A 21,736-nucleotide genomic window follows, 5' to 3' on the forward strand; every position below is an offset into this window, starting at 1 on the left:
CTTGCCTTGGAAGATGATAGAGGCATTCAGAACCTCAGAAAAGAAAAGTAATAATCACATTATAAATAGTATATACTTACTTTTCCCCACGAAGCTTCTGTTATAGTTTTGTTTTTAAGTTCCTAAACATCTCTTTTAACCTTTATTGGTAGCTAGTAAAAACTTAAGTCCTGAAATACTAGTAATAATTACAAACCAATTTATTTTATATACTTTGGGAGATTTGCTTCATATCAAGCCTCAGATAACTACTGGGTGCATCATGGACAGGCTGTCTTAAGTAAAAATTAGTAAGCAATTTTAATGTTAAAAGATTGCCAGATAATTTTAGTTGTGGCTAATAATATTAGGATACCAGACTAGCACGTACCTCAGATAATACATTTAGTTGGCTGTAAGTTTCAGGCTTAGCTGAACGCACCATATTTTGAGGTTAAATCTGCTTTAAGGAGACAAAGTTATTAGCTAACCAAACTTAGACTTGAATCCTTTGAATCTGTTTTCACAAATTCTGGACGCAATCAGAAATGCTTGCACAGCTATTCTGTATACCGAGAACATGTAAAATGTACATAAGCCCGCCCACCTAATGCATATTCTCCACCTATCTCATGCATATTGTGTGATGTAACTACGCAATTCCCGAAACATGAACTTCTTTATTAGGCAACTTCTGTTGTGGAAGTTATCTGATTACATCAGTTATGCTTACCAAAGTTGAGAAGATTCAGCCTGGAGACAGATAATTCAGCTTGAAAACACCAGTATTAGTGATTGCAGCATTACTGAAGTAATTAGTCTCTACAATCAGAGAAACGTCTTGTATTGAGTCTTCCTGCCTCGTTTCTACACCTATGAGTAGTGCTGGGGTGTAAATGCTACTTCTGAAAATAGCGCTTCTCTTTTATCATAACAATAAAAAATTTTTAAAATAGCACAGTAGCAGCGGTTGTGAGGGTTAAAATACAGGATTATTTCTGAACGGACAGCGACGGCATTTAGCGGGGCTTCCCCAGTTCCAGGCAGGCAGCAGCGCTGCTGTGTTCTCCCCGACCGGGTTGCGCTTCCCCGGCGCGCTCCTCGCTTGCGGAGCGGGGGCGGCTCCGCGGGTGGAGTCCTCCGGCGGCTCCCATTGGCCAGATTTGGATCCGCGGCGCCATTGGTCGGAGCGAGCCGGAGCGCGTCGCAGCCAATCAGCGAGCCAGCGGGGCGCGCGCCGGAGCTATAAATGCGGCCGCGCGCGGGGCGGAGGGGCACGTGACCGCGTCGGTTGGGGCGGCGGCGGAGCGGCGGCGCGGGGAGCCATGTCCGGGCGGGGGAAGCAGGGCGGCAAGGCGCGCGCCAAGGCCAAGTCGCGCTCGTCGCGGGCCGGGCTGCAGTTCCCCGTGGGCCGCGTGCACCGGCTGCTGCGCAAGGGCAACTACGCGGAGCGCGTGGGCGCCGGCGCGCCGGTGTACCTGGCGGCCGTGCTGGAGTACCTGACGGCCGAGATCCTGGAGCTGGCGGGCAACGCGGCCCGCGACAACAAGAAGACGCGCATCATCCCCCGCCACCTGCAGCTCGCCATCCGCAACGACGAGGAGCTCAACAAGCTGCTGGGCAAGGTGACGATCGCGCAGGGCGGCGTGCTGCCTAACATCCAGGCCGTGCTGCTGCCCAAGAAGACCGACAGCCACAAAGCAAAGAGCAAGTGAAACAAAGCCGAGGAGCGTTCCCACCTCAAAAGTAACCCAAAGGCTCTTTTCAGAGCCACCCACTTCGTCATAAAAGGAGCTGTACATCCTAGCAAAAAACGTGCTAAAAACTCCCCTCCGTACCCTCAAAAAAGCAAATAATCCCCTCTCAAACACTCCAAATCCTTTTAATCTTTGCTCTTGTAAAAAATCGGGAAACAAACGGCCTCAAACACTTTGTATTTTAGCTTCTAAATTGAAATCAAACTTTGGAACAATTACTATGTAATAAAATATGTCACTTTGTGTTGATGGGGATTAGAAAGCTTGTTAAGACTACAAAACACACAGCCTCATCGTGCCCTCTCCTTTTTCAGCTCTGTCCTATGTGAAGTTCAGGTAGTTCACTGATGTCTTTAAAAACAGCCCTGCCCCCTCTAAAATAATTGGAGACATACAGGTATTGTTGGAGGGATTTTTTTTTTTTTTTTTTTTTGGTGGCTTGGTTTTGTTATTTTGTATTAAAAGGCATTCTGTGTTAGTAATCTTTACTTCTTATTAAAAATCTTTCAGACGTTGAGCGCATTTTCTGCCTCAAATCTGAAGGAGTTTCACAACAATTGTTCATCACAATGCACAGGCAATCTGTGGTGAAAAGGACAGTTGCCAGTTTTGATTCTATCTTACACATAGTGCTAAATATAAACCATAAAATATGTCGAAATAGAAACAGAAAATCTGCTATTATTGGTCAAAAAACATATTTTAATAATTTTGAAAGTATAAATTACTTGAATCCTAACATTGCCCAGAGTTTTAGTATCATCAGCAGTTACAATACCAGGAGGTTAAAAGGAGTTTACAGGCCTTTCTCAAAACAATATAATAACAAACATACTACTAATAATATTAATAAATAAACATATCAGAGACGACTTTTAATTCTTTGTACTCTGAAAAACAATGTGCATTTATTTTTAATTGAAGTTTGGTCCTGAAAAAGTGCTTCTGAAGACTCTCTCCTCTTGCTTAGCAGCCAACTGTTTCATTACAGCAGATACATCAAGACATGCCATTTTTTTGTATTACTTCCAATGTTGGGACCAGTCACTGGACATTAAGAAAATGGAATATTTAGGAAATTGCCGTGAAAGAGGAATCTTACTGATTACTTGAGCAAGTTTTATTATGTTCAAGTAGTGGGAAAATCATCTGCAGCAGTGTCTCCTTAAACAATGATGACTCAGATTTTTGCCAATCCAGCTGTATCTAAATAAAAATACGGACATGTTATGAAATGATAGGGTACTGGTTATCATTATTAACAAAAATTGGTAATGGAAAGTTTTTATGTCACCTAATTTATTAAGAAAGTAAGTATTTCTGTAGCAGGAGACAAGGGAACCATGTCTGCATTGTGTACACTGAGCAACACAGCACAAACTGCTGCGCTGTAAAAAGTTATCTCCTTTGGTGGGACAAAAAGCCCTTCACAGGACTTTAACCTGCTCCTTGCCTTGCTGCATAATGCACTAATTTAATTTCTTTTAATTATTTTGAAAGAGGTAAAGGATTTTGGACAAAGGAGCTAATTTCTAATCCATATTCAGTGCTCAGGATGAGCCTGTGTTACTTACTCCTCTTTGAAATCAAATTGCGACTAAAATACCGATCTAAATCCCTCATTTTCAGTTCAGATTAAGAGAAGACCCTTTAAAGAATATTAATTAACTGCTTTGGAAATCTATTTCCCCACATCGCGGATTTTATTTAGAAGGAAAAACAAAAGTTTCTGTCTCCCGAGGTCTGTTCAGGTCCAGGACTCGGTGTTTATCGCCTCTTTTTTAGCTCACCCGTTGCCTCTCCGAAAGGAAACTTGGCCATGGGGAACAAGAGTCTTTCTTCTCCACGTCGCTGCGAACTGGGGGGGGGTCGGTGGCGGAAATTCTGATAAAAACAGCCGTTTTCGGCTCCTAAGAAACACAAAATGAGCGGGGAGAAGGGACCTTTCTGCCGTGCAGCGGGGCGGGCTCTGCAACGCACCAATCACCGCGCGGCTCCGCTCTATAAATACGAGGCCGCCGACTTGCTCCAGGCCCAGTGCTTCCCCTGGTTCGTGGACGAAGGCCGGCACGATGTCGGAGACCGCCCCTGTTGCCGCTCCCGCTGTCTCTGCTCCCGGCGCCAAGGCCGCCGCCAAGAAGCCGAAGAAGGCGGCGAGCGGCTCCAAAGCCCGCAAGCCCGCGGGGCCCAGCGTCACCGAGCTGATCACCAAGGCCGTGTCCGCCTCCAAGGAGCGCAAGGGGCTCTCCCTCGCCGCGCTCAAGAAGGCGCTGGCCGCCGGCGGCTACGATGTGGAGAAGAACAACAGCCGCATCAAGCTGGGGCTCAAGAGCCTCGTCAGCAAGGGCACCCTGGTGCAGACCAAGGGCACCGGCGCCTCCGGCTCTTTCAAGCTGAACAAGAAGCCGGGGGAGACAAAAGAAAAAGCAACTAAAAAGAAGCCGGCTGCTAAGCCCAAGAAGCCGGCGGCGAAGAAGCCCGCCAGCGCTGCCAAGAAGCCCAAGAAAGCGGCGGCGGTGAAGAAGAGCCCCAAGAAGGCGAAAAAGCCGGCGGCTGCAGCGGCCAAAAAAGCGGCCAAGAGCCCCAAGAAAGCCGCAAAGGCCGGCCGCCCCAAGAAGGCAGCGAAGAGCCCGGCAAAGGCAAAGGCGGTGAAGCCCAAAGCGGCCAAGCCCAAGGCAGCCAAACCCAAAGCGGCCAAGGCGAAGAAGGCGGCGCCAAAAAAGAAGTAAGGTGACTGAGAGTAATTGAGAGTCTACTCATTTTAATAAACCCAAAGGCTCTTTTAAGAGCCACCCACTTACTCTCAAAAAGAGCTGAAACACTATGGTCATGCACCAGCAAATCCAAATCACTTACAGATTTCGGAGGGAGTTTTCACGGCGTTAATAAAGTTCAGATTTTGGGTACAAGTGCGATCGGTAACGCCTGCATGGGAGATTGGGGCTGCCTTTAAAGGGAAGCGTATCCTTAGTGCAATTTGGGAGGCCTGCGATAAGAGCTGTGCCCGCCGCGCCCCTTGCTCATTGCCCGGCGCAGCCCCGAGCGAAAGGAGGCGGTGTCGGCGGCCCCGCGCCGCGGCGAGCGCCCTTTGCTCCGGTGCCCGGGGGAGTTTGAAAGAGCCGCGTTGGGCCGCGATTGGCCTCGCCCCGCCCCGCCGGTCCCGCCCTCCGCGGCGGTGACCCCCCCACCCCCCGCGGCCGTGCCCCAGCGCTGGCCGGTCGGTGACGCGCTGCGCCGCGGATCGGCCCTCCCTCCCCTGTCTCACGGCCTTCGAGCCGGTGGGGGAATGGGGGAAGCGGAGAGAGAAATGGAGCAGGGACGGGGAATCGTGCGAGCCGTGCCACGGCCCTGTCCGGCGGCAGCTGCAGCGGAGCTCCGCTGCCGCAGCGGCGCGACGGGGCAGCAAGGGCTGCGGCTCCACGCTCCGATTCTCCCCGGCTCCCAATAAACCTTGCATTGTAAATCACTGATCGCCCCCTTTTTTCGGCAGTTACCTCCTACATAACTCTGGGACATTGGGTGTTTTAAACCCGAAACCCCGTCGTTGAGAAAATCTTGTCTTATTAACTATACAAACCTGCCACAAAATTAAGCGGCCAAGATGAAACCTTTATTTTACTGCTGTAGTGCACTGAAAGTAAATGCTAGCAAATTTGGTAAAAGGCATTTAACCCTTAGAAAATTTTCACAATTTCACCTTTACCACGGGACTTTGAATTGGAAAAGCTGTTGCTGCTTTCAAGCCCCTTCTGAGACGGAACCGGATTAGAGGTTAACAACCAAGCTTATATACCGCACACGGATAAGGTAATCTAAGAAATGTAGTACATTCATTTAGTCTTGCTAGAGGACCACGTCATCTAACAATTAACGTGCAAATGTTAAGTATTTACGTACCTCCCCACTAATAGCACTGATTCAGCCCTTTTATTGAAAAATTTGGTGGCTCTTAAAAGAGCCTTTGGGTTATAAGTGACAGTCCGAGACGCCCTACTTGGAGCTGGTGTACTTGGTGACAGCCTTGGTGCCCTCGGACACGGCGTGCTTGGCCAGCTCGCCGGGCAGCAGCAGGCGCACGGCCGTCTGGATCTCCCGCGAGGTGATGGTGGAGCGCTTGTTGTAGTGCGCCAGGCGCGACGCCTCACCCGCGATGCGCTCGAAGATGTCGTTGACGAAGGAGTTCATGATGCCCATGGCCTTGGACGAGATGCCCGTGTCGGGGTGCACCTGCTTCAGCACCTTGTACACGTAGATGGAGTAGCTCTCCTTGCGGCTCTTCTTGCGCTTCTTGTCGCCCTTCTTCTGCGTCTTGGTCACCGCCTTCTTGGAGCCCTTCTTGGGCGCGGGGGCGGACTTGGCCGGCTCGGGCATGGCTGCAGCTGCCTGACTGCTCAGTCACAGCGGAGTGCTGGATAATGCGATTACTCCCGTATTTATAGGGTCCTTATGCAAATCTCCGGTATCAGAAATCAGCACTTCTATTGGACAGCTGGCGTAGTGACGTCACACACAGAACGAAGTGCTTTGCTATTGGTTCTTTTCAAACACCACGCTAGGATTGGTCGATGAGCCGAATGCTATCAGCCAATCACAATGAGCTCTTTCAATCCCAGCCTCCGGTGCCGAAGCTCCGCTGCGGCGCGGCCTCTCCCGGCCCGGGGCCACCGCGGAGCGCCCAGTTCGGAGCAGCAAAACCTAGTTAAGGGCATTTCTAAGGAAAAAAAAAACCAACAAAACCAGAGACAAAAAAAATGTTAGTGGTTCTGCTACTCCTTTTTTTCCCCCTCCTATTTCCTTTTTTTTTTTTTTTTTCCCTACGAGAAGGAGCATACCTGGGTGCTTCATAGAATAGTCTGCATTTGTAACAGCCACAAGATAAATGTAAAAGGGAAAAAGATGCAAACGAGAAAGATATGGAGTCTGGAATACAAAGACTGCTAATTGTGTTTAGAACTAATCCTTTTGGCCCATAGAGCGTAGTTTATTTTTCATCAACTTCAATGAGATGGAAGCTGTGATTTAATTTGTAATATGAAATGATTTGATTTCTTCTCAGAAGGAATAAATATTGGAAGTATATGTCTAATTCAAAACCATGGTAACCCTAAAAATTTGATGTGGATTTTATTCTGTAGTTTGAAATTATCATGAACCAGAAAATCAAGCTGTTTTCTTGTTAATATGACATCACTGTTCAAGAAGAAAACATGATTGATGCTATTTCCTTTTGGAAACCTTAAGGAATATCCAAAGACTGGACTTACCTGGTATTGGAGGAGAAAGGTTTCTTGTATAGGCTCAGCCCACCTATCTGGAACAAGTGAAAAAAGAGATCTTAGCAACCTGGTCTTGCTTCTGCTCTTTTTTCCTTTTTACTGTGCTGAGAAGAAACACAGATCCACAAAAATCTCCAGCCTGTATGTAAAATAGTAGTGTCTGAAGGGAAGCAGACAAGGAAAGGGTGAGATATTTTTCCTTCCCAGTGAGAAAGGATTGCTTGAAATTGCTTTTGCTGTAATTTTCTCCTAAACTGTGGAGGTAAAGCAGTGTTGAAAAGAGCAGCTTAATGCTATAATGGTTATCCTGCTGCTCTTTTTTAATACCTGCCCTCTATCTGCAGCCCTGTTGCCTCTCATCCAGAACTGGCATACATGTTGGAGATTTAGAATAATTTCTAACATAACTTTATTTTAGTGTGGTGTGATTTTCTATGGGGAATACAGAGAAAAGGAGCAAGAAGTCCCAGGAAAAGTTAAAGAACGACTTGTCCATCAAGAAGAGACAGCACATAGCAATAGGGAAAATTACAAATTTACAGATGGTGAGAAACACCTGTCTTGTGGTTGGGATTATTTGGAAAATTTTTAAAGTGCATGATGAACCTTAGAATCACATTTGAGAAGCTGGGTTTCAAGGCTGTGGGTAGCTATTGTAGATATTTTAGTTGTTGAGACTGAAATTTTAGGCATAATTGTATGATTTGCTCAGTACTTTGTCACCTGTAGCTGCAAGTTTTCTAGTTTTGTAAATTGTTGAATGTTGTTATCATCTGAAGACCCTATAACTCTCTGGAGAAACATTAAATATATGTTTCACATTTCAACAGCAATAAATAAGTGTAGTAAGAAAGACCAAGGTGAAAGAGAAGAATAAAGAAGGGGAGGAAAGATATGTCCCAAAGATATGGACATTGAAAACTAATAAAGGTGGTTAAGATGATGGAACACATTAAAATGAATGCAGCTGTAGAACAACAGTAAATAAAAAACACTGGTTTGTGTTCAAAAAGTAATATTAAATAAATAAAAAAACCCATCAGTGAAAGGAATAGTTCAATAGCTATCAGTAAAGAGTGAGACCATGAAAATGACAAACACATGCCACTATTTAAAAGTACATGAAGTGCCATAGGCTTTTGTCATAGGTATAGCAGCAAGAGACATAAATCAGCTCCTTCATTAACACATCAGTCCGATAAACAAAATAAAGTTATGTGATCATTAAGTCAAGCACAGGGGACACACAAAAGAACTCCCCAATGGTGAAAATGTGAAGTGTCACCCTCACAGAGAATAAAACAAACAAACAGAAGCGTAGCACATTACTGCCGTTTCAGAGCTCTCGGTAGAAAAAGTTGAATTTACCGCAGAAGCGGGACAGCGGCGCCCACTCTCTCTCCCCTGCCCGCCCGGGCCCTTTGCTGGGGCGCAGCTCGATGGCGGCGGCGGAGCGCGGGAGGGACGCGGCTCTGCCGGCCCCGCCGCCGCCATTGGCCGGGCTTTGCTGCAGCCCCGCGGCCGCCGGAGCCCCGCACCCTACCGGCACCGAGAGCCCCGCCGGCGGGGCCGGGCAGCCGGGCCGAGCGCGGCGGGCACGGGGGGACCCGGCCGGGACCCGCTCCCGAGACGAGCCGGGTTTGGCCTCCGGGGCGGGGCCGGGCCGAGCCGGGAGCGGCTCCGGCGGGGGGGATGGCGCCAAAGACCCGGCCCGGGGGGGAAGGGCGCGCGAAGAGCCCGCCCCGGCCCGGCCCCTTGCTGCAGTCCCCAACCAGGTCGGACCGCCGCCCATATAGAGGGGCGCGGGGGAACTTTCGGTTCATTGCGTTTAGAGTGTAATAGCTGCATCATGTCTGGCCGGGGCAAGGGCGGCAAGGGGCTCGGCAAGGGCGGCGCCAAGCGCCACCGCAAGGTGCTGCGCGACAACATCCAGGGCATCACCAAGCCCGCCATCCGCCGCCTGGCTCGGCGCGGCGGCGTTAAGCGCATCTCGGGGCTCATCTACGAGGAGACGCGCGGCGTGCTCAAGGTCTTCCTGGAGAACGTGATCCGCGACGCCGTCACCTACACGGAGCACGCCAAGAGGAAGACGGTCACGGCCATGGACGTGGTCTACGCCCTCAAGCGCCAGGGTCGCACCCTCTACGGCTTCGGCGGTTAAGCTTAAAATAGTTCGAATTCATACTGTCCGGAACACAAAGGCTCTTTTCAGAGCCACCTACAAATCTCATGAGAAGAGCTGTTGATTATTACTTTGTGTGTCAATGTTACTCAGGTTTCTAGGAAACATTAACGTTTCTTAAATGACAAGTGTCTACAGGGCTTAGATTAGTGACGGTAAATGCACTAGTAAATGTCCACCCAGTGCAGTTTGCATCACGCGCTGATTTTTTTTCTCAAATATAGGACCCTAATTGCAACTAGGATTGTGCAAATGCAGTGCCTGAGTTCTGGCGGTTACAGAACGGAAGTGCCTGAAATTACGTTGGTGCTTTTTGCTCCAATAGGAATGGAACAATTACAATCCTCTAATTTGCATAACGCCGTTATAAATAGGGGGGCAGGCGCCATTTTCGATGTTGCCGTGCCACAGTGCAGATCCTGAAAGAAAACCTTGAAGATGCCTGAGCCGGCGAAATCTGCTCCGGCACCAAAGAAAGGTTCCAAGAAGGCGGTGACCAAGACGCAGAAGAAAGGGGACAAGAAGCGCAAGAGGGCAAGGAAAGAAAGCTACTCCATCTACGTGTACAAGGTGCTGAAGCAGGTGCACCCCGACACGGGCATCTCGTCCAAGGCCATGAGCATCATGAACTCTTTCGTCAATGACATCTTCGAGCGCATCGCGGGCGAGGCGTCGCGCCTGGCGCACTACAACAAGCGCTCCACCATCACCTCGCGGGAGATCCAGACGGCCGTGCGCCTGCTGCTGCCCGGCGAGCTGGCCAAGCACGCCGTGTCCGAGGGCACCAAGGCTGTCACCAAGTACACCAGCTCCAAGTAAAAGGATAGGGAGTTATAAACCAAACGGCTCTTTTAAGAGCCACCACGCGTTCCTAATAAGAGCTGTGATTGCAAATACGATGTGGGTTGGGTTTTGTGTCATGTGGCTATGACACTAATGCAAGTACAAATATAGTTCAAGGTACGAAATATTATTACACAACTTTTGTGACTTTTTCTTTTCATTACTACCTTCAGTAATTACAAGCTCTGTTTGTGAAATCTGTGTGTGGCTCTGAAAAGAGCCTTTGTGTTCCGGACAGTATGAATTTGAACTATTTTAAGCTTAGCCGCCGAAGCCGTAGAGAGTGCGACCCTGGCGCTTAAGGGCGTAGACCACGTCCATGGCCGTGACCGTCTTCCTCTTGGCGTGCTCCGTGTAGGTGACGGCGTCGCGGATCACGTTCTCCAGGAAGACCTTGAGCACGCCGCGCGTCTCCTCGTAGATGAGCCCCGAGATGCGCTTGACGCCGCCGCGCCGAGCCAGGCGGCGGATGGCGGGCTTGGTGATGCCCTGGATGTTGTCGCGCAGCACCTTGCGGTGGCGCTTGGCGCCGCCCTTGCCGAGCCCCTTGCCGCCCTTGCCCCGGCCAGACATGCTCTCAAGCCCGACAGCAGCTCCCTGCACACCGCCACCCACCCTCGGCGTCCTTTTATTACTCAGGAGCCGACCTGGTTGGGGACTGCAGCAAGGGGCGGGGTCTCCCTCCCCGTCCCCGCCTGCCGCTCCCGTCCTCCCCACTCCCCGCGCGGCTCTGCTCGCGCTTCCCGCGGCCGCGGCGCTTTCCCGGCCGCGTCCCGCCCCTCCCGAGCGGGGCCCGCCGCTCTCGGCGCGCCCTTCCCTTCGCTGCTCTCCCGTCCAGTCCCGCTCCACCCCGGCCGTGCCCTCTGCGCGGTGACAGTTCCCCAGGAGCTCTGAGTGTCCGCCGGTAGCAGGAGCAGGGATTGCGGCACCCTCTCCCGACACCCCCTTCACCTTCCCCGCTGCCCGCGGGTCTGCGGCAAATTCCTGCCAATGCGGGCCCTCGCCTTGCGCTCCCGCCCCGCCTCTCCGCTGCTCTCTGCCCGCTCATCCCGGCGTCTGCTTTTGCTTTGGACGCTTCAAGTCTTCCTTTTTAATTTTTTCGGTTATTTGCCTGCATAGACACCTTCCTCGGGAGAATTTATATAATTTCTGACAACCGTGTTGTCTGCGACCTACAGCTTCTGTCTGTTACTACGTTCTTCTTGTTTAAAATAGGAGGGGAAGGAAACGCTCAAGCCATGTCATGGCTGGAGGATTTTTCTTTTTTTCCTTTTTTTAATGTAATGTCGAATTTCCTTAGTGAGGATTAAACCGTGAAGAGTTCTGTGCCCTGTGTTTGTTTTACTGGGATCTGTTTGTTTCCCTGGAAACACAAGCGCACACATGTGCTAACATGTACATCTTGTCTGTCATACCTTCACCTATCTAGTGTATTTTTGAGCATTTATAGGAAAGCTGAGAGCATAGAGAATTCTAAAAGAAGAGACCATAAGGAAGAAGCCACTTCTTGCAACGACATTTTCTGGGAATGCTTCCTACTAGGGAAGTAAGAGACCTGTTCTTGTTCTGCACTGTAATGGAAATGAAAGACTATTTCCAGTTTCTCATGTTAATGTTTGGGTTATCTCCTTGCTAAACATGTGCCATTTAAAATAGGAATGCTACACATATTTTTACAGTCAACACTAAAATAGACATCAATGTTCCAGTACCACTAAATTTACTGGATTAAGGCAGAATTGCATAAGCTAATAAATTTTTCCTTCCTGACACAGATAATATTAAACTAATTTATATTGAGATTAAACTCATTTTCACAATTAAAAAACATTAGCACTTGTGGAGAAATGAAACAGTTGTGGAAAGATATCCAAGAGAAGGAGGAGTAGAATACCATCCCTTTTGGAGCAATAAATACCTGGTAGAGGCTCATGGAGAGTCTCAGGGAGGCTCTGCTTTACATTGCTGAGGGCAGGGGTGAGGGTGTCTCTCCTGTGTAGTTGAGTTCTGAATCTATCCTGGGACGGTTGGGCAAATTTGTTGGAACTTCATATTGTACTTTTAGTTACATTGAGGATGAAAACTAACCCTTAAGCATTACAAATAATCTGTTAGAAAAAAATAAAACCCCACCCCCTAAACTCATGAGGATAAAAAGTTTTATTACTTGAAAATGTTCTTAAAATACAGCATATACAGGTGCTTGCAAAATACTGTGTATTATGAAATACCTCTATAATGTAGTCTTGCAGCCATGCATTTCAGGGCCATTAAACTAAATGAATTTTATAAGGAGGTTATGAACTTCCTTAAGAATTCTTCCCATTTAAAAAGATCCCAGTTACAGATCTTTGAAAATGTATAATGACTGCATGTACACATGCATACACACACACACACACACACACACACACACAACAATTGTAATTCAGTGCTCACAGCACATAATCAGCATTTAACTCACTTTTCATTTTATTTCTGTGTAGGCTGCACTCGTGCTGCTGCTCTAAGGTGAACTCAAACTCTGCATGAACCTGCCTAAACAACCACAAAAACCAGCCAGGACTGGCCTGGAAATGCTGCAAACTCTGCTACAGTTTTCAAGTATTGGATGCAGAGGTGAGGTGACACTTTTTTTCTGGAAATATTTCCGTGTTATATTGGCCTACACAAATAATACCCAAGGAGCATATGAGTGAAAAATGTTGGCAACCCCTCCATTTTCTTTGGTGTCTGCATATTCATCACTCTTAGACTCAAATGCATCTCTTCTGGAGGTGGACTAGTCCATATCCATGTAGTGATCTCCATTTTTCCCAAACATGTTCCTTTTTCCTAAGAACAAAACAACAACCTGTCAGATGAGTCTGCCTGGGACAACTGATAGGAAGATCAAAACTGGCACAAATAAATAAAATAAACATTCAATTTCAGCAAAAAACCAGTATGCTTTATTTAGGGAAAAGGATGGGAAGATAACCTTCCTAAATGTTCTATTTCACAGCATTACTAACTTGAATTGCAGCTGCCCGTTTGTTGCTCAGAAGTCCTTCAATGTCAGTGTGACAAGGATTTTAACAGAGCTAGTTGACTGCAGCAAAGCACTCAATAATTCTCAAGTGCTACTTATCATTGCATTAGTGCAGTGGAGATCTTACCTGCTTTTCATATACTATCAGTAGCTGGAATTAATTCAGGAAACCTTCAGACCTCAGCACACTGAATTGGTATCTAAAATACACAAAGATGACTTTTGGCTGTTCCTGAAAAGCTATGTCTCAGAAATACTTTGTTTTGCTTTGTTTATTTTATTTTGGTTTTTTGTGTGCAACTTTTTTTGTCATGCTTCTTACATCATGCCTTCGGCTATAGATCTTTATGTTCATTACAACATTGGCATGCTGTCCTAAAATCCATGGGATCATATAGAACACTTACAGAAATGTAGATCATGTGCACTCTGGATCAATTGCTTTCCTATTGATGGCATCACAATCTGAAGTTCTTACAGGCCAAAATTTTGTATAGCTTTACAGATCCATCCTGAAGGATGAGTGCTATGCTTGGAATAATATAATACATAAAAAAAATCCATACGCAGAGAGAAAGGGGATTCTCATAAATGCATCAAATGTGTATGACACTAGATCTTCAGAAATAGCTAGTGATGAGCAAGAATAAAGTATATAGAGAGAAGCAATAAGGACACAGAGGATATATATTCAGGTGTTTTAATATCTTAACTACATTTAACCCCTACATGAGAACAGATGACAGCATAGCAGAGTAAATACTCGGCTGATGCTTTAAGACAAACTGACGAAGCCCATTAAAAAAGTGTCTTCATGTTAATGAACTAAAACCTCACAGTGCTTAAGGGTAAAAGAACATGAAGGGTGGGGAACCAGATATAGAACTGAACATTGTCAATACATGTAAACTTGATAAAGCACCACAGGTGACCCAGATGAGAGAGGTGAGTAGGGAGCAGCATTGGAGCAGGGCCACGCTGCACTTGCCGTGCCCCAGTGTCCCTGCAGGTGTGGGTTTTGTGACTCTGACACCTTACTCTAAGAGCAGGCTTGGGCTGAGGTTGAGGTGCCCAGCACCATGGATGGCCTGAAGAGAAAGGTGCAGAGAAAGCAGAGTTGGGGCAGTGCCACACTCACCTTGGCATGTCTTTGGTGGCACCAGTGCCCCTGGAGCTTTACACTTTGTGAATCTTTGAACCTGAAGCCAAACCTAAAAGCACCTTTAGACTGAGATGCAGGGTACCAATGGTGGCACAGATGACAACACCAGCGTGGAGTGAGTAAGGTTGGGGAATGTCTTTTGCCACCCCAGTGTCCCTGGAACTGCAGGATTTGTTTTTCTGATCCCTATTAGTCATCACAGGTTGGGGCTGAGGCCCCCAGCCAGATGGGCTTTTATTGTTTTATGTACAAATGTGTTTAATTCAAACTTGGTTTGCATTGCTTTTTTATATTAATGTTCCTTTAATATGCTGTCCTTTTATTACTAAACCCTGGTATTGCCATAACAGCTTCACTGAGAACAGAGCTTTTCCTCTTGTGTTACTTCATAGTCTTTTTACAGGAAATTTTCATTAACTGTATTCTGCATATTCTCATGATGTATCAAGCAGTTTAGCATTAGTGGCTGAGTGGTTGTAGCATTAGGCCACAAGAGCTGACCAAAATAAAAGGTTTTGTTAAAAGCTAACGCTGCTAATGTACCCAAAGTACAATGAAAAAGATAAGGAAGGACCAAGGAAACAGCTCCAAGAATTGAGGTAATGTCAGATTAAAAAAAACCCAAAAAACAGAAAAAAACCACCAAAACACAAAAACCAACCAACCAAACAACCCAAACAACTGATCAGAAGCAATTGATGGGCTTGGGAGTTGAGTGCTGGGTGGCCTGTGGGGACTGAAGGCTAATTTTTGGTGTAGTGGTCACTCTACAGATCCACCCAACTCAGGCTGTAACTTAAGAACTAATAAAAGACAAATACACTACGATAGTTAATTCAAATGAGAAACTTACTTTCATATGGATATAAAACTGTTCTGATTTTTTTCAGAAACTAATAGCTGTCAAGTAGGACTGATTCAAATATTTTTGTTTTAGAAAGATGCTGTCATCAGGCCTTTTATGTATTTGGATGAAATGAAGTATTTCAGCAGAACGTCAGTAGCAATGCTCTATTTTACTCTTTGGACTGATAAGAACATTCTTCCACCAGCTTTCCCTTAGCAGCATTCTTTTATCTCAGGCTCCCCTGCAAAAAGCAAAGAAATGCAGCTGAACGTTGTTGGCACCGGAGGAACCTCCACTTTTATTCTCACTTGGACATGGGGAATCTTACACTACATCACCTGTGTCGACATGCCACCCATTTGATGTGTATTACACACCAAAACTACTTCAGACTCAGGCATTATAATTTAGAGTTTATATGAACCCTGAAAAAATAAAAAGCATTGCACATCTTTCTTTCTCAGCTGATGAATTAAGTGTTTTTTTACTATTCGAGCATGCAACTCCCTCTGAATGCATTCAAATAATACTTAATTTAGTTAAACATTTTGAGGTTTTGAAAAGACTAGATGAAAAGTGACAAGAGATTAAGGCAAATAAAACCTGTTTCCCTTTTTCACTGCTCAAATACAATTTGCTTCTTGAACATAAAAAAAAAAAAAAAAACAGCCCAAAACAAACCCCCCCATAATTTCTGATGTTACATTTTGCTGAAATGTAACTATTTTGCCCAATGGCTTATATAAGATATCAACAAAAATAACAAACTATTCTAAATAAACTGTTAGAAAAAGCTATTTTACTTGATTTATTTATTTTTTTTCCTTATAAGCATATACAAACAGGTCCAGGTAAACATATCTTTAGCCATCTCAGTAAAATGAAATTAGTTAGCTTTCACTAAAACTCGTTTCTGCAGTCCCGGTGGTAATCTACAGGAAGAAAAAAAAAAATCTGTTGACATACAGGTCGTATGTCAACGAACAAATCTGGGGGCATAAATTAACCACAGCAGAGACTTCTTAATTCCCAAAGCACTATTCCCGATGCCTCCCCCCCCCCCCCCCTTTTAACCCTCCGAGGTTCAGAAACAGAAAATGGCTGAAAGTGAGAAAAACAGAGGAAAGAAAATGGTGTCGAGGCACTTGATTGGTCAGATTTTGCTGCAGAGTCCAAGTTTCTGACACAGAGAAAGAAATACTCTTAAAATACTCTTCAAATGAAGTTTATCGGCAGTTAAGACTAAACTGAGCCTTACAATCTTAGGCTTTCAAGGAGATATATTTCCTTTAAGCATTTCTCAGTGGCTCCTTATTTCCTGTTTAAATGAAGGCTGTGTCTAACCCAATCCCACCACTTTGTAAAGCCACGGGTACTCATTTGTAGGAAACCAAAGAGACAGAATTTCCAATAATTCAATGGAACAGCAGGCTCCTAAAATTACATAAACTACCTGTGGCATTAATATATATAAAGGTATCGTAAACTCGGAAATAATTTTAGAAATGTACATTTTTCAGGCAACTACAGATCTATTTACTGGGGGCGGGGGGTGGGGGTGTCTGACTGAATTTACAGTCAGGGAAAAATCAGTTTTCTAGGTAGGTTCATAAAAATCACTGAACACGACGAATAGGGAAGAGTGTCCATTTAGAAATTATTCTAGATTAAGTTTTCAAGCACAGACACTTGGAAAACACTTCGTCTGTGGTAACTTCAACACATCTTTTTGGGAGCCTCAATAACGACAGAGAAGATTAATGCAACCTAAAATCTCTACCCATTAAATATGTCACACTTGTGGTCCTAGACAAGACACCAGCAAGGAGCACAAGACTTAGGAAAAGGACTCAGAAAACATCCTTGCCTCCACCTTCTATTCCACCCGCTACTCCACCACTTTTAGAAATGCATTTAACTCAGGAAAAAATAGCAGGGCTTGAAATGGGCTGAACAGGCCCGCGGGACGTCGCTCACGACCAGAAAAGTACTGATGGAAAGCGCTTCCAGGGAAGGCGGGAAAGGAGATTTTGCGCTTTCAGACATAAAGTGAGTCCCACAGGCCCTCACAAAAATAAAATAAAAATAAAAAAAAAAGTGGGGGGGAGTGAAAGATACAATATTGCTGCTGGTATAATAAAGCAATAAACTGAAAAACGATGAGGTTAAATGAGGGACATAAAGGCAGCACATTTATAATACACAGGAGGCATTTAGAATGCAGTTAATTTCTCCAAACGTGAGAGCAGGATTCTATATAAGTTTCTTCCTTTAAAAATTTGAACACGTCGAACAAATTATTTTAAAACATATGCTAAAAGGTAAAACCCACTCATCTTTAAAAATGGGTGTCTACCCTTTCAGAACAGTTAAGATTATGTTTCCTACGTACCAAAAGATGACCTGTGAAAAAAACATGTAGAAAGCAGTTTATAACCCTAAACGAAAATTTTAGCAAAATCACTATTAAAGAATTAACTGCACTACAGTTTGGCAAAACTCAGGATTTGACTCCTATGAAATACGATGCATTCATTGTTTTGTACTTACTTGACGTGAAAAACCTTCTTGACTATAAACACCCCAAAATAGATTCCTTAGGCATAACTAGGAATTACAGCTCCTTAGTGACGTTGTGGTGGCTCTTAAAAGAGCCTTTGGGTTTTCGGTGGTCTGAAACTTCTTTCCGCCAACAGCTTACGCGCGCTCGCCGCGGATGCGGCGGGCCAGCTGGATGTCCTTGGGCATGATGGTGACGCGCTTGGCGTGGATGGCGCACAGGTTGGTGTCCTCGAAGAGCCCCACCAGGTAGGCCTCGCTGGCCTCCTGCAGCGCCATGACGGCCGAGCTCTGGAAGCGCAGGTCGGTCTTGAAGTCCTGCGCGATCTCGCGCACCAGCCGCTGGAAGGGCAGCTTGCGGATCAGCAGCTCCGTGGACTTCTGGTAGCGCCGGATCTCGCGCAGCGCCACCGTGCCGGGCCGGTAGCGGTGCGGCTTCTTGACGCCGCCCGTGGCCGGCGCGCTCTTGCGGGCAGCCTTGGTGGCCAGCTGCTTGCGGGGCGCCTTGCCGCCCGTCGACTTCCGCGCCGTCTGCTTCGTGCGCGCCATCTCCGCAGAACACGACGCGTTGTCGCACCGAGGACACTGAACGGAAAGGGGACCGCAGGGACCGCTATTTATCGCCAGCAGCGCGCTGTGATTGGCCAGCGTGAAGCGACGCAGGCTGCCATTGGACAGGGAGCAGCGTTTGAAACTCCCGCGCGGCGGGACCGAGCGGGGGAAGGGAGCGGGCGGGAGTCGCCAACCCCCCCCCGCCCCCCGCCCTCCCCCTCTCCTCTCCACCGGAGCAGTCGCGCTCCCTTCTCTCTTATCCCTCAGCTCAGCCCTGCTGAGCGGGACTGGCGGCGGCCCGGAGCGCTCTCATAGCTGCAGCTCGCCGGCAGCCGCGGAGTTTTCACTCAATCTCTGCCGTAGTTGGTTCGCGGCTCTGCCCGGGACAGCCAAGATTTTACCCCCTTGTAAGAGGAGTTTACCCAAATACAGCCTTTCCTCCGCATCCCGAGCTATCTGAGGTTCGTTAAAGCGCTAATCTTTGCTATTTTTTTTCTTGCCTTTTTTAAAAAATTTCCATTGAGTCCCTTATATTTATATTTACTTGTAATTTCCTATTGGGTTGTCGCTTAAGGATTTCTTAATTCTGCCGCAGTTCCACTCCGTCGGAGACATTAATGAAGTACAGTACTTCTCTATGAAATCTCTAGGAGTAATAAAATTATGTTGTTCTCTATACCATAGTGCATTGAGCGTCTGCCGCTATAGTTTTCACTAAATATCGTCTTTCAGTTATTATAGACTGATCCGTACTCTCCCGGGTAAACAAGCCACTTTGGATTTTGGCCAAGTCACTCTAGAATGACATCTAATTTAAAAGAGAAAACAGTCATTGTGAATAACTAGAACGAATACATTCTCTAAAACGAATAAATAAATCTTTAATAGCTTTAAAACACTTCAGGTACTTAACAGGCTTTTTATAGACCTGCAAGACTAACTGACAGAGCAGGACAGACTAGATGACCCAAATCTTTCCGGATACTCTTAACAGAATAAACATTTTCTCTCTAATGTTTCAACGGCATGTTCTGACCCAGGGACTAAAACATTTCCAGGCATAAGCACCACTCACCGAAATAAAATAGTGATCGACTCTTTTACTGAATATATGGGTGGCTCTTAAAAGAGCCTTTGGGTTAAGAGTGACGGTCCGAGACGCCCTACTTGGAGCTGGTGTACTTGGTGACAGCCTTGGTGCCCTCGGACACGGCGTGCTTGGCCAGCTCGCCGGGCAGCAGCAGGCGCACGGCCGTCTGGATCTCCCGCGAGGTGATGGTGGAGCGCTTGTTGTAGTGCGCCAGGCGCGACGCCTCACCCGCGATGCGCTCGAAGATGTCGTTGACGAAGGAGTTCATGATGCCCATGGCCTTGGACGAGATGCCCGTGTCGGGGTGCACCTGCTTCAGCACCTTGTACACGTAGATGGAGTAGCTCTCTTTCCTAGTCTTTCTACGCTTCTTATCCCCTTTCTTCTGAGTCTTGGTGACAGCTTTCTTGGAGCCCTTCTTGGGAGCAGGAGCGGATTTCGCTGGTTCAGGCATTTTACGGATCTGTCTACACCTGGCTACCGCAGGAACGACGTAGATACAAAAGCGGAGCTCCCCTTATTTATAGAGGCGGTATGCAAATGAGATGACTCAACGCTTTCCTTGTCAATTGGACAGCTCGGGTCCGTGACGTCAAATACATGGCATCTTCCATTGGTCGACTTTCCTACCTGCATTTCTATTGGACAAATTCACAATCCCTCTCTCCACCAATCACAAGTCCAAGCGAACCTCAGCAGGAAGGTATAAAAAGGCAGCGTCTAAGCTTGCCGTGCATTTAGTTTCTTTCCCGGCAGCTTTTGCTTTCCGCGCAGCTTTTTCACGTACTCGGCTCTATCTTATCTAATTTTTGAGCCATGTCCGGGCGCGGGAAGCAGGGCGGCAAGGCGCGCGCCAAGGCCAAGTCGCGCTCGTCGCGGGCCGGGCTGCAGTTCCCCGTGGGCCGCGTGCACCGGCTGCTGCGCAAGGGCAACTACGCGGAGCGCGTGGGCGCCGGCGCGCCGGTGTACCTGGCGGCCGTGCTGGAGTACCTGACGGCCGAGATCCTGGAGCTGGCGGGCAACGCGGCCCGCGACAACAAGAAGACGCGCATCATCCCCCGCCACCTGCAGCTCGCCATCCGCAACGACGAGGAGCTCAACAAGCTGCTGGGCAAGGTGACGATCGCGCAGGGCGGCGTGCTGCCCAACATCCAGGCCGTGCTCCTGCCCAAGAAGACCGACAGCCACAAGGCTAAAGCCAAGTAAATCTCATCTGGCAAACAACCCAAAGGCTCTTTTCAGAGCCACCCACATCTTCCTAGAAAGAGCAGGAACGCTTGACCCTAGGAATACATGTTATATTGATACACCGGGAAACTTGAAATCTTTCGGGGTGGCATCTAAAATGTTATGTATTTTTGGGTTCTGTCTTGCTGATGTGTAGCTTTTTCCCTTCTTTATCCTAGAAGTGAAAGTACTTATGTAAGCGGGCGTTGCTTTCCCTTTTAAAAAATCAATAAAAGGTAGCGGCTGCGACTGATGAAATCAGTCACCGCTGTATGATTTAAGAAGAGATGTGGATTCTGCAAGGCTGTGCTCGCTGCCTCCCTCCCGGCGGACTCCGCGGGGGTGAGGCGCCGCTGCCCGGGGGCGGAAGGACGGGGCGGGCTCGGGGTGCCGCCGGCCAATCCGGCCGGAACGCGCGGCTTTCAAACCGCGGGGGCTGCGGGCCCTCCCTGCCTGCGAGCCGCCCCTGTCCCTCCGCCGGGGCTGGAAGAGGGATTCGAGTGCCTTCTGCGAAGTGTTTGCTGCGGTTTTCTGCTTTCTGTGGTTCTCTTTTTTCTTGTTTGCTCCTTCAAGCTTTTAGGCAATAGGAGGATAACAGTAAGTACTTGCCTGGGGCGCAGTCCAGGAGGGGTTCCCAAAGCTAGCATCAGGTATCCTGAATTAAGTGAGGGGTGATGACAGCTGCAGAATTGGCTCGAGTGTCAGTTCGTGTAGAAGCCCTACGGAAAGTCACATAAACAGGAAGGGAGTCATGATGTACTAGTCTGGGCTTGAACTAATGCTTTAATTCTTCATTCTGGCAGCATGAGTGGTGCTTAAAAGTGCTCTTGGCGTTTTTCTGCAAAAGTTTCCTTTACTTAAAAATTATGGTTTCCTGCATACTGCTGCCTTTGGCTTCGTGGAGCTCTTTGGTGTCACTTTTTGGATTTGGTAGCCCTAGTTGTCTTTTTTGGGGCCCTTGGTTGCTATGACTGCCAGGGCCCGCTTGACTGCGGGAGCCCCTTGCACCCCGAGAAGGAGGGCACGGCCTTGGCGATGTGAAAGTTGAGGTCTCTGAAGCCGCCAGCCTCTGCATCCCTCTTCTTGGGGTGTCAGGGGCTCATAAATCCCGGTAATGCGCCAGGGATTGGGAATTACAGGGAGGAGCTTCTCCGCCATTGCTGCCTCGAGGCGGCCGCGCTGCTGGGAAGCGGCGGCGGCTCCTCTCTCCTCTTTCCTCCGAACAGGTTAA

At 47.5% G+C, this 21,736-nt stretch overlaps 9 protein-coding genes across 10 annotated transcripts; 5 read left to right on the forward strand and 4 right to left on the reverse strand.

Moving 5' to 3' along the window:
• Positions 1–1,245: 1,245 nt before the first annotated feature.
• LOC100224417 (histone H2A) lies at positions 1,246–1,986 on the forward strand. The gene has a single exon (XM_002192776.6). It carries the CDS (start codon positions 1,305–1,307, stop codon positions 1,692–1,694), a length of 390 nt encoding a protein of 129 aa, XP_002192812.1. The 5' UTR covers positions 1,246–1,304; the 3' UTR covers positions 1,695–1,986.
• A 1,752-nt stretch (positions 1,987–3,738) lies between these two features.
• Positions 3,739–4,532, forward strand: LOC100227298 (histone H1). The gene has a single exon (XM_002192838.7). The coding sequence runs from the start codon at positions 3,809–3,811 to the stop codon at positions 4,463–4,465; it is 657 nt and encodes a 218-aa protein (XP_002192874.1). The 5' UTR covers positions 3,739–3,808; the 3' UTR covers positions 4,466–4,532.
• Positions 4,533–5,324: 792 nt separating this feature from the next.
• LOC121469107 (histone H2B 1/2/3/4/6) lies at positions 5,325–8,867 on the reverse strand. 2 transcript variants are annotated; one of them, XM_072923301.1, is made up of 3 exons: positions 8,381–8,661; positions 7,001–7,047; positions 5,325–6,447 (listed from the first exon to the last, which is right to left on the reverse strand). In XM_072923301.1, the coding sequence occupies exon 3, from the start codon at positions 6,105–6,107 to the stop codon at positions 5,727–5,729; it is 381 nt and encodes a 126-aa protein (XP_072779402.1). In that variant the 5' UTR covers positions 6,108–6,447; positions 7,001–7,047; positions 8,381–8,661; the 3' UTR covers positions 5,325–5,726. The 2 variants fall into 2 exon arrangements, with proteins under 2 accessions (XP_072779402.1, XP_041569445.2); XM_041713511.2 differs by having other exon boundaries at positions 6,111–6,447; positions 8,381–8,867.
• On the forward strand, positions 8,826–9,237 carry LOC115493338 (histone H4). The gene has a single exon (XM_030262840.4). It carries the CDS (start codon positions 8,862–8,864, stop codon positions 9,171–9,173), a length of 312 nt encoding a protein of 103 aa, XP_030118700.1. The 5' UTR covers positions 8,826–8,861; the 3' UTR covers positions 9,174–9,237.
• Positions 9,238–9,478: 241 nt separating this feature from the next.
• On the forward strand, positions 9,479–10,167 carry LOC100231116 (histone H2B 7). The gene has a single exon (XM_002192958.7). The coding sequence runs from the start codon at positions 9,633–9,635 to the stop codon at positions 10,011–10,013; it is 381 nt and encodes a 126-aa protein (XP_002192994.1). The 5' UTR covers positions 9,479–9,632; the 3' UTR covers positions 10,014–10,167.
• Positions 10,168–10,238: 71 nt separating this feature from the next.
• On the reverse strand, positions 10,239–10,634 carry LOC115493503 (histone H4). The gene has a single exon (XM_041713867.2). The coding sequence runs from the start codon at positions 10,608–10,610 to the stop codon at positions 10,299–10,301; it is 312 nt and encodes a 103-aa protein (XP_041569801.2). The 5' UTR covers positions 10,611–10,634; the 3' UTR covers positions 10,239–10,298.
• Positions 10,635–12,179: 1,545 nt separating this feature from the next.
• LOC140682197 (histone H3) lies at positions 12,180–18,389 on the reverse strand. The gene has a single exon (XM_072923303.1). It carries the CDS (start codon positions 18,183–18,185, stop codon positions 17,775–17,777), a length of 411 nt encoding a protein of 136 aa, XP_072779404.1. The 5' UTR covers positions 18,186–18,389; the 3' UTR covers positions 12,180–17,774.
• Positions 18,390–19,044: 655 nt separating this feature from the next.
• Positions 19,045–19,801, reverse strand: LOC100225375 (histone H2B 8). Its single transcript, XM_002193367.6, has one exon. The coding sequence runs from the start codon at positions 19,730–19,732 to the stop codon at positions 19,352–19,354; it is 381 nt and encodes a 126-aa protein (XP_002193403.1). The 5' UTR covers positions 19,733–19,801; the 3' UTR covers positions 19,045–19,351.
• A 210-nt stretch (positions 19,802–20,011) lies between these two features.
• Positions 20,012–20,780, forward strand: LOC100226305 (putative histone 1 H2ai). Its single transcript, NM_001245911.1, is given in 1 exon segment — positions 20,012–20,780. A coding segment is annotated over 1 exon segment (390 nt). The 5' UTR covers positions 20,012–20,094; the 3' UTR covers positions 20,485–20,780.
• The last annotated feature ends 956 nt before the right edge of the window (positions 20,781–21,736 follow it).

Source organism: Taeniopygia guttata, chromosome 1A (genome assembly GCF_048771995.1).
Source record: "Taeniopygia guttata chromosome 1A, bTaeGut7.mat, whole genome shotgun sequence".
NCBI classification, from domain to species: Eukaryota; Metazoa; Chordata; class Aves; order Passeriformes; family Estrildidae; genus Taeniopygia; species Taeniopygia guttata.